Source organism: Dromiciops gliroides, chromosome 2 (genome assembly GCF_019393635.1).
Source record: "Dromiciops gliroides isolate mDroGli1 chromosome 2, mDroGli1.pri, whole genome shotgun sequence".
In the NCBI taxonomy this organism is placed as follows: Eukaryota; Metazoa; Chordata; class Mammalia; order Microbiotheria; family Microbiotheriidae; genus Dromiciops; species Dromiciops gliroides.
Genome location: NC_057862.1, coordinates 397,274,047 through 397,289,688, shown reverse-complemented (window position 1 = coordinate 397,289,688; position 15,642 = coordinate 397,274,047). Strand labels below are relative to the sequence as shown.

The following is a 15,642-nucleotide window of genomic DNA, read 5'->3' as shown; positions in this document are numbered from 1 at the left end:
AAGACTAAGTACTTGCTCGGGGTCACATAGTCTGAGGCAGAATTAGAACTCAGGTCTTCCAAGTTCAGCATTCTCCAGTGTTCCACCTAAGACCACCTGTGCAGAGGGATTGTAAACTGTGTGGAAGGATATATATGACCACTTCAGGGGATTCATTATTCACTCTAATCCAGACTTAGGTAAAATGTAAGAAAACTGGAAAGAGTAGAAAGGTTCTGTTGGGGTATTCTTGCAACCAGGAGGTAGTGAAACCTGTTGGGAGATGTGTACCTGTTAGCAGGGGGCTTATGACTCCAGGTGGGGGAAGGGGGTGTCAAAGCTAAAAGGCCAAACTGAAAGTAAAGGAATGTAGTAACCTGCTAAAGAAGACTGCTCCCTGATTGTACCTTCAGCTCGCTGGGCTACAGCTTTTGGTTTTGATAACTTTTCATGTCTGCTTAGAGTCTACAGTCAGTCAGAAGCATTCTGTGGCAACATAGGCTAGATCAGTAAAGCATTTCACAGGCAAGAAAGAGGAGAGGAAGGGGGAATCATTCAAAGGGAAAAGGGGGGGGGGTTCTGGAATAATATTTGCCATAAAATGGCAGAGCTTGTCACTGGAATAAGAAGACATTCCCTGTTCAAGGGCAGGAGACAAGAGGAGGTGACCAGATACTTAAATGATTGTTAAAAGACATCCATTTGGACAAAACTGCAAGTATTTCTTATCCAAGGACAACAAGTAGTTGTTACAACAGTGGATGAAACCATCTGCTTTGCTGCATCTTTGCCTAGTTTGTTATATTTGATCACTTCTTCAACAGCAGCTGGAGACTTTCCACTGTTAGACCACCAAATAACTGGGGAAATTTGCATAATGTAAATCCATCAAGATGTTGTGAAGTGATTATGGTTCTTATTTTATCCTCCATGGGACTCTAAAGGCCAAATAGAAAGTTTTATATTTGATCATTAAGATAATGGGGGGGGGGGGCAGCTAGGTGGAGCAGTGGATAAAACACTGGCCCTGGATTCAGGAGGACCTGAGTTCAAATCCGGCCTCAGACACTTGACACTTACTAGCTGTGTGACCCTAGGCAAGTCACTTAACCCTCATTGCCCTGCAAAAAAAAAAAAAAGATAATAGGGAGTCATGGGTGTTTAGTGTCTTTATATCATAGCCATTCCCCCTTAAACCCCACCTCCTCTATTGAATCCTTCCTTGTAACAATAACATGTGTATGTATATGTATATATATGTGTATATGTGTGTGGGGTCTCCACATTCTCTCCACACACAGTTCTGCCATTTTATGGGGGGTGGGGGGGTGTATGTGTGTGTGAGTGTGTAGAGAGAGTGCGTATCAAGAAATATGCCTTCTGCCATTTACAATGTATATGACCTTAAGCACTTTGGATTTCACTTCCTCATCCATGAAATGAATAGAGATTGAACTTGACCACCTCTAAGGTCCCTTTTTCTTTTTATCTTTTTTGGGGGGGGGCAGGGCAATGAGGGTTAAGTGACTTGCCTAGGGTCACACAGCTAGTAAGTGTCAAGTGTCTGAGGCCGGATTTGAACTCAGCTCCTCCTGAATCCAGGGCTGGTGCTTTATCCACTACGCCACCTAGCTGCTCCAGATCCCTTTTTCAATATTAAGTCCTATAATGATCTAGGTTTTTAAAGGGTTTCTTTAATTATTTTTTTCAATGAACAAATGTTTATTTTCTCTCTTTCCACCATTCAACTCCCTCACATCTCACCAAAAAAAACCCCAAAAAACCAAACAAACCAAAAAACAAAAAACCAAGCCCCTTGTAATAAATATGCTTAGTGTTCTAAAGAACAGTGAAATGTGTCAGCGGATAAGAGGGCCCTTGTTTCGGTCAAAGAATCACCCAATTTTAGAGCTGTAAGAGACTGGGCAGTTATCTAATCCAGCCAGTGATCTTGAGAATCCTCATCACAATATGCTAGATAAATGGTCGGTCATTCAGCCTCTGCATAAAGGCCTTCTTCAATGAAAGGGAAACCCACCACTCCTGGAGGCAGCCCATCCTACTGATGGACAGTTCTCCTTTTTTGGAAGCTTTTTCCTGATGGTAAGTATGAATGGATTTCTCTTACCCCCATACCAGAGCTGTCCTTGATGCTACATTGTTTCAACCTGTATTCCCCAAGTGAAAGGTGAATGCTGCAACCACCAGGGACAGGGCAGGCCACCACTGATTCTTGGAGGCTCCTACTTTTACAGGGATGGGGGGCGTTGGTGCCTGAGAACCTGACCCAGTCATGGGATTGAAAGGCTTCTTTTCCTCTCTCTGACCCGTGTTTTCCATCCATCTCTGTGGCAGTATAAGCCCCTCGAGGCCTTGTTTTGTATCCCTAGTTCTTCTCATTGTGCTTGTTATTATACATAGTAGATACTTAGTAAATGATATTTGATGGGGGTGAAAAATACATGCGCAGTTAAGTAAGCAAATTCCTTTGTTCTCCATGCCCAAAGATAGATTCCTCATTTTGCATTTTGAGTTCCTCCTCTGTCAGAAGGTGGGGGACATGCTTCACTTTTGATCCTTTCATATTGTGGGGGTTTTTTAAATTGAATGATCTAGGATTTAATCTTGGTTTTGCCACTAGTTCCTGCTGTGACCCTGGACAAGTTATTTCCCTTATCTTGATCTCATTTTCCTCTTCATACCTGCTTTTCTCATTCTATAGGAACAACACAAGAATAAAACGATACACTCAATTCACATACAGACATTAAGAGGGAAGATACTTTTTCTCTCAAGCCCTCAGTGCCCTCAGTTCTAAAATGAGAAGGTTAGACATGGAGTTCAAGGTCCTTTCCACTTCTAAAATTCTGTCATTATGTGAAGCAAGGGCCCCAGACAGGGCATTCTATTTTGTTATATACAAAGATAACAAGACAAGATCCCTGCCCTCAAGTAGCTAATAGTCTAATGTGAGAAGACTCAGAGCAGTGCTTTCATAATTCAAAACTCTGGGTCTATTTAAGGGGATAGGGTTTTTTATTTATATATATATATATATATACACATATATATATTTGATGGGGTTATATTTAAAATTTTTATATTTATAATTTTATTTTTTTCCTAAATTATATGTAAAAACAATTAACGTCGATTTTTAAAACTTTGTGTTTCAAATTCTCTTCCTTCCTCCCCCTCCCCCCCCTTAAGAACACAAGCAATTCAATATAAATTATACATGTGTATTCATGCAAAACAAGGGATGGGGTTGTTTTTGACAATGTCTGAGACCCAAGCCTCAAAGTACGTGTTTTTGTTCTTTCCCTCAGATTGTCTCCAGCAAGAAAATCACCCGGCCCCTGGTCTTGGTGAATGAGAAGCCAGCAGGGAAGGGCCTGATCACGGTATGGTGACTTCTCTGGGCTCAGTCCTCCTTCCTGTCTTTTGATTCTCTATTCTGCCAAAAATATCATTCTGCCAGTCTTCCCTCCTTGGAGGGCCAGCCCGACATCAATGGGCTGCCTCCCCAGCACATCGATAATCACTGGCTTTGTTTATAGTAAAAAGGACAGAACTTACAACTTAGCAACAGGTCTCTTAGCAACAGGCATGAGCTCTCACAGAAGATGGCATTCCCATTATTGGTATATTTTGCAGGTTTAAAAAAAACCCACCCCTCCAAAGGGAAGCAAAAGGAGGAGGGTGCTGCTCATGACCCTTTCCAGCTCCCCTCATTATCCACTGTCATCATCTAGGAAGAAGCCTCTAGATGAATGCCTTTCTCTGGTGGCCCAGGCTGGGCACTGTACATAGAGCGAATCAGAGAGTGAGCCCTAGCCTCTGGAAACTCATGGTCTGACGCTCTTCCTAGATCAGATGCTCTAGGCTGCCATTAGGAATGTTGTGGTGGGGCAGCTAGGTGGCGCAGTGGATAGAGCACTGGCCCTGAAGTCAGGAGTACCTGAGTTCAAATCCAGCCTCAGACACTTAACATTTACTGGCTGTGTGGCCCTGGGCAAGTCACTTAACCCCAATTGCCTCACTAAAAAAAAAAAGAAACAACAAAAAAAGGAATGTTGTGGTTACTACCTTGGGTTCCCTGAAACTTTGACTTGGAAGGTGTTAAGGTGGGTGGGAATTGTGATAAAAAGAGGGAAGAAACTTTATATCAGTTGATCAATAGATCTGTCAAGGGGTCTGTGAATGGATTTCAAGTGCTCTGTGATTTTGAGATTTTTTTAAAGCTACTATTTCAATATAATTGGTTTTATTTTTAATCCTATGTATTGAATTTCATTCTTTTTTTTTTTAAGGCAATGAGGGTTAAGTGACTTGCCCAGGGTCACACAGCTACTAAGTGTCAAGTGTCTGAGGTTGGATTTGAACTCGGGTCCTCCTGAATCCAGGGCTGCTGCTTTATCCACTGTACCACCTAGCTGCCCCTTGAATTTCATTCTCTTTAAAACATTCTGTGGAGGGGTCCACAGGTTTCATCAGACTGCCAAAGGGTCCAAGATACAAAAACAAAACAAACAAAGGTCAGATTAAGAAACCTTCATCTAGAGTGCTGATCTGGGAGTCAGAAAGACAAGGCTTCAAATTCTACCTCTGACATTCATTAGTGGAATGGGCAAAGTTATGTACGTGTATATATGTATGTGTATATATATATGTATATATATATATATATATGTATATATACTTGTGTATATGTCTCATGCCCATCCTACTTGTGGAACAGAGGATGGGAAAGGGCTTGGGAAAATAGGAAGCTCTCTCCACATGTATCCATTTACCTGCCAGATCTTGACATTTCTGTCTCTCCAATTTCTCTCAAAAACTTTCCCTGCTCTTCACAAGGCCATCACTCTAGATCAAGCCATCATCACCCCGTTCTTGGACTATAGCAATAGTCTTGGTCTCCTTGACCCAAGTTTGTCCTCCATTCCTCTTCTGCACAGGTATCAAAGGGATTTTCCTGAAATGAAGGGCTAATGATACCATTCGGTAAACTCTCAATGATTCCATATTGCCTCAGGAATTAAATAAAGCCTCTGCTGTGCAGCTTTTAAAGCCTTTACAACCTGGCACCAACCTATCTCTCTAGCCTCATTAGACTTTATTCCCCTTCATGTACTTTGTAGTCTAGCCATTGCTGTTGTTCACATACAACTCTCAGTCTCCTGTCCCTGGAATCAAAGCCAAGGCTTCTAGAAGCCCTTGTCCAGTAGAAGGGCCTGGAGAAGGTGTTCCTGGATGACAGATGGCCAAGTTGACCTAGTGGGGATGCACTGCTCTCTAACCTGGGATTGGGGTCAGAACAAAAAGAGAGAAATAGGGGCCCTTATCATGATAAAAGATCATCCAGTTAGAATGGAAGCTCTATGAGAGTAAGCTGTGCTCATTCTTTGTGTTTGTATTCCCAATGCCTGGCACAGTGCTTAAGCAATATGCTTGTTGGTTCATTCATCATCACGAACAGTGTGTCATCCTTACTTTCTTAGTGTCATGGAACCCACAGAATATCATAGCTGGAGTGGACCTTAAGGTGCTAGTCCAATTGTCTCATTTCATAGAGGGAAAAATGAGTCCCTCAGGAGGAAAGCGGCTTGCCCAGGTCTCAGAGCAAGTGAGTTGCAGGGTTGGGGCTCAGATGTCAGTTCTTGCCCTCTGCATTCACTGCTCTCAGTAGAATACCCGGGTCTCTTTCTTGCGCAGTTCAGAGTTGAAAGTGAAGGCCCTAAGGAAGGCTGTGGTACACTGGGAGAGTTGATGATGCTTGCTTCCCAAAGCTGCCTCAGAAATGGAAGGCTTTCTTTTCTTCCCTGGAAGGCCGGCCCTTTGATTTTCAGATTACTGGACCCAGGAGGGGGAGGGGAGCAGGAAATGGGCTGTTCTGTGGTTGTGGTTCTGTGTTTCACTCCAGGAGCACTTTGATAAAACCAGCTCAATATTCAGACCTCATTTGAAGTCTCAATCCTCCCATTGCAACTCCCTAATGCTCTCCACAGCAACTGGCTGTGATGTCACAGAGATTAGATGATGAGTGTTCTGGGAAGGAATTGGGAGAACAGAAAAGTCACAGGGGCTACTGTGACCCCACTTGGGGAGAAGAGAGGGGGAACAATCTTCTCATTGGTGCTGTCAAAATCATCATCTATGCTTTCTGCAATGGAAAGAAATTAAATATAAAACAGCTTAGGAACAAATGATTTAAAAAAATTTATAGCATCATAAACTTAGTGTTGAAAGGAGGGTATTTAGTACAACCACTCTTATTTTATAGCTGACTAAACTGAGACACAAGCAAATAACTAAAAATGGGTTACTTGACCCCTTTTCACAGATGGGAAAGCTGAGTCACCCATACCAACCCCCTACCTTCAGACAAGTGAGTAGGAAGGCTAGCACTAGAACCCAGGTCTCCTAACTTCCAAACCAAGGTTCTATGTAAGAATGATGGATGGGAATGAGGGTGATTTGTGAGAAGTGACTTAGAATCCATTGCTTGAATCTTTAACCTTGAAGTCTCTTACCTTTTGGGGAATTGGCTGTCCAGAAGATCTTTTTGGGACCCCATCCTGCCTCCTTGCAGTGCATAGAGTCCAGACTGAAGAACAGTAAGGAACCTACTCAAAGTGAAGCATACCAAGATGCTGCAGGGCTGGGCTATTTCTTTCCTTTCCAGGGGCTAGAATCATGATACTTTGTGACTAAGAAAATGTTCTGGTCCATAGAGACCAACAGGGTTCAGCACTAATCCTCCTACCCCAGTCATGATCACCTCTACTGCCTCTACTCCACTTCCTTGGTTTCTCCATCAGACATTCAGGCACAGGCATCTTGGGGAAGCTTTTCTTTTCTTCTTCTTCTTCTTCTTCTTCTTCTTCTTCTTCTTCTTCTTCTTCTTCTTCTTCTTCTTCTTCTTCTTCTTCTTCTTCTTCTTATTATTATTATTATTATTATTATTATTTTGCAGGGCAATGAGGGTTAAGTGATTTGCCCAGGGTCACACAGCTTGTAAGTGTCAAGTGTCTGAGGCCAGATTTGAACTCGGGTCCTCCTGAATCCAGGGCCAATGCTTTATCTACTGCACCACCTAGCTGCCCCCTTGGTGAAGCTTTTCAATCCTGCTTTTCTCCTGCTCAGAAACTGTCGCTACCAGTGTCCTGCAGCATGGTGCCATAACTGCACGATTGGACTTGTCATTATAGGACCTTCATTTCAGTCCTAGCTTTGCCTCTTTTTGCTGCATGACTATGGGCAAATCACTGAACCTCTCTGAACCAAAAGGATACAAACCAGATGGCCTCTAAGGTCCCCCTCCAGATCTATGATCAAAGCCCAATCTTTGGAGAGATTTATCCACATTCCTTTACCCATACTCCTTTGTGATCCCTTTGGGAAATGTCCATATTTTCAGAGAGATAGTAGACAGGTAGCAGATTTATGTCATGTTCTAGGACCTCATATCTGTCAGTTAGTCAGTCAACAAGCATTTATTAAGCCAAGCACTGTGCTGAGATCTGAGGATACCAAGAAGGGCAAAAAACTCAGTCCCTGCTCTCTTAAGAATCTTACATTCTAATGTTGGAGAAAACATGCAAATAGAAGATATATGCAGTATAAATGAAAATTAATCTCAATGGCAAGGTATGGGAGTGGGGGTGGGGTGCTGAGGGGAAGATGAAATGGAAAAGGCCTCTGTGGAAAGTGGGATTTGAGCTGAGTCTTGAAAGAAGCCAAGAGGTAAAATGAGGTGAGGTGAGGTGAGGAGGAAGAGTATTCCAGGTATGGGGGACAGCTAGTACAAAGGAAAAGAGCTGGTAAACTGAATGTCATGTGTGAGGTGCAACAAGACAGCCATCAGCGAACATGAACATGATGTATCTTTGCTTCTCATTGGTCCCTCAGTGGTCCCTTATCACCCTGTGGACTTACTGCTCTGTGATATACTCTCTTAACCATTTGCTTCAAATGAAGGCTTCTTTACTCTTAGAGCATCTGCTATTCCCCCACATCCAGGTCAAAGAAATGAAGCAATTTCTATCTTTTGGTTATTGTTTCTGGCCAGTGATGAGGGAGAGAAAATCCAACAGCCACGCCTATATTTCTGGTCCCAGTGGATATTTGGATCTGTCCTGGAAAGCTTGTGTTGCTATTCCACCAGAGCAGAGGGTGATAAGACTAAATATAACCCACCGAGTTCATCAGCCTGCTTCCTAGGCAGGATGGTAACTAAGTCACAGGCAGATGGAATACTTTGTTTTTGTTGTTGTCGAAATCTTGGGAAGGAGAGCCTGAAAGCTCATTTTAGTAAATGGCTATTGAATAGAGCCCAGGCCCAAGCTCCAGGGATATAGAGATGAAACCCAAAAGAGTGCCTCCTTCAAGGAGTTTGTTGAGTGGAATATGCCAAGTAGGCAAAGGAATGAATACAGGGTGGGATGGGATAGGGCAAAGAATTTTTTTTTTTTTTAGTGAGGCAATTGGGATTAAGTGACTTGCCCAGGGTCACACAGCTAGTAAGTGTTAAGTGTCTGAGGCAGGATTTGAACTCAGGTCCTCCTGAATCCAGGGCTGGTGCTCTATCCACTGCGCCACCTAGCCGCCCCTGGCAAAGAATTTTTGAAAAAGGACCCTAAGAAAATGTAATGTGGGAGAGGATACTATAGTGTTGTGGGGACTGTGAGGGCAACTGACCCTTGAAGAAAGAGAAGGATCTCAGTAGGCAGAAGTAGGTAGACTTCACAGATGCACAGAGGTAGGAGAGAGAACAAGGTCAAGAAACAGCAAGTGGTCCAGTTTGGTTGGAACCTAGAGGCCATCAATCAACCAACACTTATTAAGTACGTACTTTGTATCAGGCACTCTACTGAGAGCTGGGGCTACAAAAAAGGGCAAAAACAACCCTTGTCCTTGAGGAGTTCACAGTCTAATGGGGGAGAAAACATGCAAAAGACTGTGTCCATACCTGATCCATATATGCGTGTGTTTGTGTGTATATACACATATAAATGGAAGGTAATCTCAGAGGAATTTTAGAAGCAGCCAGGTGGTGCATTGGATAGAGTACTGGGCTTGGAATCAGGAACACCTCCTCTTCATGAGTTCAAATCCAGCCAGATACTTAACTAGCTGTGTACCCTGGGCAAATCACTTAACCCTGGTTGCCTCATCTGTAAAATGAGCTGGAGGGGCAGCTAGGTGGCGCAGTGGATAGAGCACCGGCCCTGGAGTCAGGAATACCTGAGTTCAAATCTGGCCTCAGACACTTAACACTTACTAGCTGTGTGACCCTGGGCAAGTCACTTAACCCCAATTGCTTCACTAAAAAAAAAAAAATGAGCTGGAAAAGGAAATGGCAAATAACTTCAGTATCTTTGCCAAGAAAACCCCAAATGGGGTCACAAAGAGTCAGACACAACTGAACAACAACAACAAAAACCTCAGAGGGAAGGCTCTAGCACATGGGGTTATAGGGTTGGGGGGAAGACTAGGGAAAGGCTTTCTGTAGAAAGTGGGATATGAGGGGCAGCTAGGTGGTGCAGTGTATAAAGCACCGGCCCTGGATTCAGGAGGACCTGAGTTCAAATATGGCCTCAGCTGCTTGACACTTACTAGCTGTGTGACCCTGGGCAAGTCACTTAACCCTCATCGCCACCCCCACCCCCCAAATATATATAAAATTTTTTTAAAAGAAAGAAAATCTACCTTAGAACTGATGAAAAATGCAATCTATCTACTGAAAAAGAACTGATGGTATCTGAATACAGATTGAAGTATAATTGATTTTTTGTTAGTTCCTTTTTTTTAAGTTATTTTTGTCTGTTATGTTTTGCATGACTGCACATGTATAACATATTGAATTGCTTGAGTTCTTAAGGGGGAGTGGGGAGGGAGAGAAGAGAATTTGGAACACAGTTTTAAAAAATCGATGTGAAAATTTGTTTTCACATGTAACTTGGGGAAAATTCTAAATAAGTAAACTAATTAAAAAGAAAATCTACCTTAAAAAACATCTATCTGCTGAATTTCAGTCTAACCCAGATATTTCCCATTCATTGCTGTTTAGATCTAGTAGAAAGTCACTGTTAGTTGATTTTTGTGGCCTCAATATTTGTGCTTTATAAAGCATCCACCCTCCTTATAATAATCCACCCCTTCTTCTCTGATAATATAAATCTCTTTCCTTCAAGGCTCAGCTCAAGACCTGGATCTTCCACAAAACATTGCATCACCATTTAAAAAAAATATTTTCCCCCCAATTACTTTTTTTTTTATAATTTTTTTTTTTGGTGAGGCAATTGGGGTTAAGTGACTTGCCCAGGGTCACACAGCTAGTGAGTGTTAAGTGTCTGAGGCCGGATTTGAACTCAGGTCCTCCTGAATCGAGGGCCAGTGCTCTATCTACTGCGCCACCTAACTGCCCTCCCCCCAATTACCTTTTTTGTTTGTTTGTTTGTTTGTTTTTTTGCGGGGCAATGGGGGTTAAGTGACTTGCCCAGGATCACACAGCCAGTAAGTGTCAAGTGTCTGAGGCCGGATTTGAACTCAGGTACTCCTGAATCCAGGGCCGGTGCTTTATCCACTGCGCCCCCTAGCTATGCCCCGCCCCCCTCCCAATTACTTTTAAAAACAATTTTTAACATTTGGATTTTTTTTTTTAATTTTGAGTTCCAAATTCTTTTCGTCCTTTCTTCCCCTGCCACCTCACTGAGAAAACAAGCAGTTCGATATATCTATTACCACTTTAGATCTAAGGGGTCTTAGAAAGTGATCTTTCTCCTGACCTCCCACAACCTTTACTCTCTGTACTCCTCTCTTTGCTTTGGCACTTGGCTCATATAGCCTGACTTTGTTAGTTATCTTTTTGTCACGCTAGACTGGACGTTCCTTGAGAGTAGGGACCATGTCATATTCTTCTTTGTATTCTTCATGGGAACCAACACAAATAATAATAAATAATAATGGGGATAGTTACTGCACACAGTTCTAGTGTCTTCAGGATTACAAAGTTCTGGCCTTACAAAACTTACTCATTAGGTATGGTACAAGTATTATTGTATCCATTTTACAGATGAGGAAACAGACAGAAGAACTGATTGGCTCAGTCAAAAACCTAGTAAATATCAGAGCTGGAAATTAAACTCAGGTCTCCTGACTCCAAGCCTAGTCCTCTTTCCATTAGAGCATGGTGCTTTCTCGTTGTTGTTTTTAAATTTTAACTTTTTATTTTTATTGCTATCTTTTGTTTTTATATCACCTTGATTTCTAAATATAGACCTTCTCCTACTCAGAGAATCATCCCTAGTTTAAAAAAAAGAATGAAAAGGAAGAAAAAGCAGTTCTCCCAAACTAATCAATGTATCAACTCAGTCTGTTAGTATAGCATCTGCAGTGTTTCACACACATAGTATCTCACCTTTCCAAAAAAGGAAAGATGGTTTTTTCCCCCTCATGTATTGGGGGGGGGGCGGGGCAATGAGGGTTAAGTGACTTGCCCAGAGTCACACAGCTAGTAAGTGTCAAGTGTCTGAGGCCAGATTTGAACTCAGGTGCTCCTGAATCCAGGGCTGGTGCTTTATCCACTGCACCACCTAGCTGTCCCTCATCTGTTCTTTAAGTTGAAGCTCACTATAATTAGGTAGCATTTAGGTTTTTTTCTTTCTTTCCAATTACATTGTTATATTCATTGTATAATGTTTTCATGGTTCTTCTTACTTTGCTTTGCATCAGTTCATGTCTTGTGCTTTTCATTGTTATTCATAATTATCATTTCTTATTGTGCAGTTATATCCTATTACATTCACGTCGCATTATTTGTTTAGCTATTTCCCAGTTGATAGGTAGCTACTTTTTTTTTGCTGTCACAAAATGTAGCCCACTACTTTCTCTAATGAGTATTCTACAAATGTGAGGAGGATGGATTTGGGTATAAATTTGGCTAGAAGTGAAATTACCCTTCCTATTCAAACAGTATAGGATTTTAAAATACCAGGGACTGCCTGGCATCATGGTGCATGCCTGTTATCCTTGCTACTTACTGTGAAACTGAGACTATTGGATCACAAGCTCCAGAGGTGTGAAGCTTCAGGAGAGCTAGAGCCAGTGAGGTGTCCACACTAAGAATGGTCCTATCCTAATAGAGTAAACCCTTCGGAGCAGCAAGGCCTTGAGGCTACAGGAGGAGGGGTGAACCAGCCCCATTGGAAATGGAAGAGGTCAAAGCTTCTTGACTGATCACTGCACTTATAATCTGGGTGAGACTGGGGAGACTCAGTCTCAAAAAAAAAAAAGAAAAGAAAAGAAGATCCAGTGATTACTTTCCCCCCAATGTTTAATGTCAATCCCTTTCTGCACAAATTTGCCTCTGGCTTTGTTTTTTTCTCGCTGGTACCTTCCAATCCCTTCTCTGTTCTAGCCCACTCTTCCCATGTTGGGTTCAGTTGGGTTTGTTTAACCTTTCTTTCTCAGGATGCTGTGTCCATGACTTCCATTTTCTGCCTAACATCCCTGTCTTTCTCCAAAGTTCCCCCTTGTATGGGCCTGGGTCAGGAGAAAGTAATCATTGTGCTCCTCCCCCTTCTCACCTGCCTCACAGATCACTGCCCAGGAACTATCAGACAACCGAGTCATCACGCTGAGCATGGCAGGCAGGAAACTGGACAAGAAGGTATGAGGACGGCAGTGTGGGGAGGAGGTGCTTTTGTGGGCTCTGGGTACATACCATCATGTGCCACCTGTCCCAGATCCTGAAAATTGGGATTACTTTTCCTGAGTAGCTGAGGCCTATGGCCAGAAGAAATGTCCTCTGGGGAAGTGACATGGGGCTCAGGCCAAATTAGTTCCTTTTCTGAGAAAAAGGCTCCACTTTCACCAAAAAAAAAAAAAAATTTAACCTAGTCCAGACTCTGGTCGTTCTTTGTCCTCATGATCTTGATGTTTCTTGGACAAAGAAAGTCCAGCCACCTGTCACATCCTGTCCATTACTGTAGATGCCTCAGGAGAGAAAGAAATTTCCAAGGAGTAGAATTACCTATGCCATAGTCCATGCTCTCTTGGGGTGTTCAGGTGATTCCCATTCTGTGCCCATGTACCACAGAGAATCCAGATGATTGTGGCATAGGAATTATTTACAACCTATGTATTTTCTCCCTACAGGACCTCTTTGGCAAATCAGATCCATTTCTAGAATTTTATAAACCAGAAGATAATGGCAAATGGATGCTTGTTCACCGGACAGAGGTGAGTGACACCTGCATGGAGTATGTGAATCCATATACATTGAACATCCATTGAACAAGTATTTTTTTCTGTCTAACCATCAGTTTTCACTTCTGTAAGATGAGGAGGTTTGACTAGATTATCTTCCGGGTTCCTGGCAGCCCTGGGAGTCCATAAAAGAAGTCAAGACTAAAGTCTCTAAACCAGTCAGTGAAGGACAACTTCCCCAGGCCTTGTCTAAGCAGAACTCAACTTCAGGGATTTTGTTCTCACTGTTGTTTAGGACTAGGCCTGGTTAGAGTGGGGCTGAGTCCCAGCATGTCAAGCATTGACACCTCACAATTACATGGTAGGTGCTAGGTGTTGAACACTGGATCTGGAGCCAGGAAGATCTGAATTAAAATTTGGCCATAGACATTTGCTGGTTGTGTGACCCTGGCCAAGTCATTTAACTCGTCTGCCTTAGTTTCCTCACTCATAAAATGGGAATGATAATAGCACCTAGCTCACAGGGTTATTGTGAGGATCGAATGGTATAATGTCTGTAAAGCACTTTACAAACCCTAATATGCAATATAAATGCCAGCTATTATTCTGATCATTATTATTATTTGGGTAGACAGAATAAACAAATGAACATTTTTTTTGTGCATTCTCTGTGCTAAGCACTGGGAATACAAATACAAGCAAAAAAGAAAGATCGTCCTTCCCCTTACAGAGTTTAAATTCTCATGGGAACACATAAATGGGGGGGGGCTGAAGGGAGGCAGAGAGGCAATGGGGAAAATAGTCTAGAGATCTGGGAGCTGGGCTGGGGTAGATGTGAGTGTGGCTGGCGGGAATTCTTCCTCAAATGGAGGTTCATTTCATGGAGGAATGGGAGGATGAGGCTGCAGAGGTGAAGGCTTTTCCAGTGTGGGAAGGTCGCTGGCATGGAGGTGGAAAACTCTAGGAGTTCAGGGGCTGATCAGGTTAGAAGGGGATTGATTAGCAGCTCATTTGCATAATTGTCTCCCTCTTTGGAGGGAACATTTCAATCGCTTGTTGAATCCCTGTATCCTCCCCCCACTCACACTCACACCCACACCTTGCTTCCTTTACCCTAGTGCTTCCTGGCCTTAATGTTTTATCTCCTTGCTAAATCATAAGCTCTCTGAGAACAAAGACCACCATTGATTTCTGTAACCTCCTTCCCCAGAGTCTAGGTCTGCACATATTAGGCAACCAATAAATATTTGAAGGATACATCTTTCTTCTTAAAGTCTCTTCCCCTTTTCATTAATCCTCCCTATCCCAGATGCATCTCAGTAATAACACCTGACTATTTTCCTTCCCTTCCCTGGGGAGGGGCTGAGGGGGACCTAGTTCTCTCCTTTCTTACTAAAGGTGATAAAGTACACTCTGGATCCTGTGTGGAAACCATTTACTGTGCCTTTGGTATCGCTTTGTGATGGAGACCTGGAGAAGCCGATTCAGGTAAGCTCAGCTGTCTCTGTTTAGCACTTGTCATATGACCATTCCATAGCCTTCCCAGTTGCCGCAGGTGTCTCCTTGGGGAGGGGAAGTGACTTCCTAGCTGTATTCTCCCTCTCCTCCAGGAGTCCTGAAATCCATAGGGCCAAGATAAAATTCAGTAGCCATGAGCAGCCTTTAAGCTTTTCTTAAACCCTCAACCATAGGTGACTGTGGGTTGCTACATTCCCTGCTCAGAGTTAGAAGGCAGAGGACAGTTCACTCTACTGAAAACTGGTAGGAAATCTCTAAATTCTCTACCACAGTTGCCCCACCCAGTTTTAGGGTGAAAGGGCTCTCAGACTTAGGGGATGGGGACGAGAGTCTGGGAGGTGAGAAGGGTAGGACAGGGAGAAAGAAGGAGGAGGTATCCTTTTTTAAAGTGTATCCAGGGGCAGCTAGATGGCGCAATGGATAGAGCACCGGCCCTGGATTCAGGAGGACCTGAGTTCAAATCCAGCCTCAGACACTTACTAGTTGTGTGACCCTGGGCAAGTCACTTAACCCTAATTGCCTCACCCCAAAAAAGTGTATCCATTTCAGGGCAGCTAGGTGGCACAGTGGATAAAGCACCAGCCCTGGATTCAGGAGAACCTGAGTTCAAATCCAGCCTCAGACACTTGACTGTGTGACCCTGGGCAAGTCACTTAACCCTCATTGCCCTGAAAAAAAAAAGTGTATCCAGTTTAAGAAGTAAAGACCTTGGCTATCAACAGTTTTGTGATTTTTTAAAAAAAATTGTTATAGACAGGTGTTGGTCTATGGACCAGTGGTTAGAAAACACTGGTATAATCAAAAGGCACCAGACTTAAGGTCAGGAGAACTGGGTTCTCATCCCAGCCCTACTACTATCAGTTCATCTCTCTGAATCTTTGTTTCTTCATCTGCAAAATGGGGGTAATACTTGTCTTCCTTTTAATCAGT

The 15,642-nt window shown here is 42.9% G+C and overlaps 1 protein-coding gene across 1 annotated transcript in view; it reads left to right on the top strand.

Moving 5' to 3' along the window:
* CPNE2 (copine 2) overlaps positions 1-15,642 on the top strand; it is a 94,827-nt gene that overhangs the window by 37,488 nt on the left and 41,697 nt on the right. The window contains exons 4-7 of the mRNA XM_043985058.1: positions 3,309-3,383; positions 12,584-12,655; positions 13,144-13,227; positions 14,593-14,682. Of these exons, the coding sequence (XP_043840993.1) occupies positions 3,309-3,383; positions 12,584-12,655; positions 13,144-13,227; positions 14,593-14,682 (321 nt within the window). The remainder of the gene's footprint in view (positions 1-3,308; positions 3,384-12,583; positions 12,656-13,143; positions 13,228-14,592; positions 14,683-15,642) is intronic.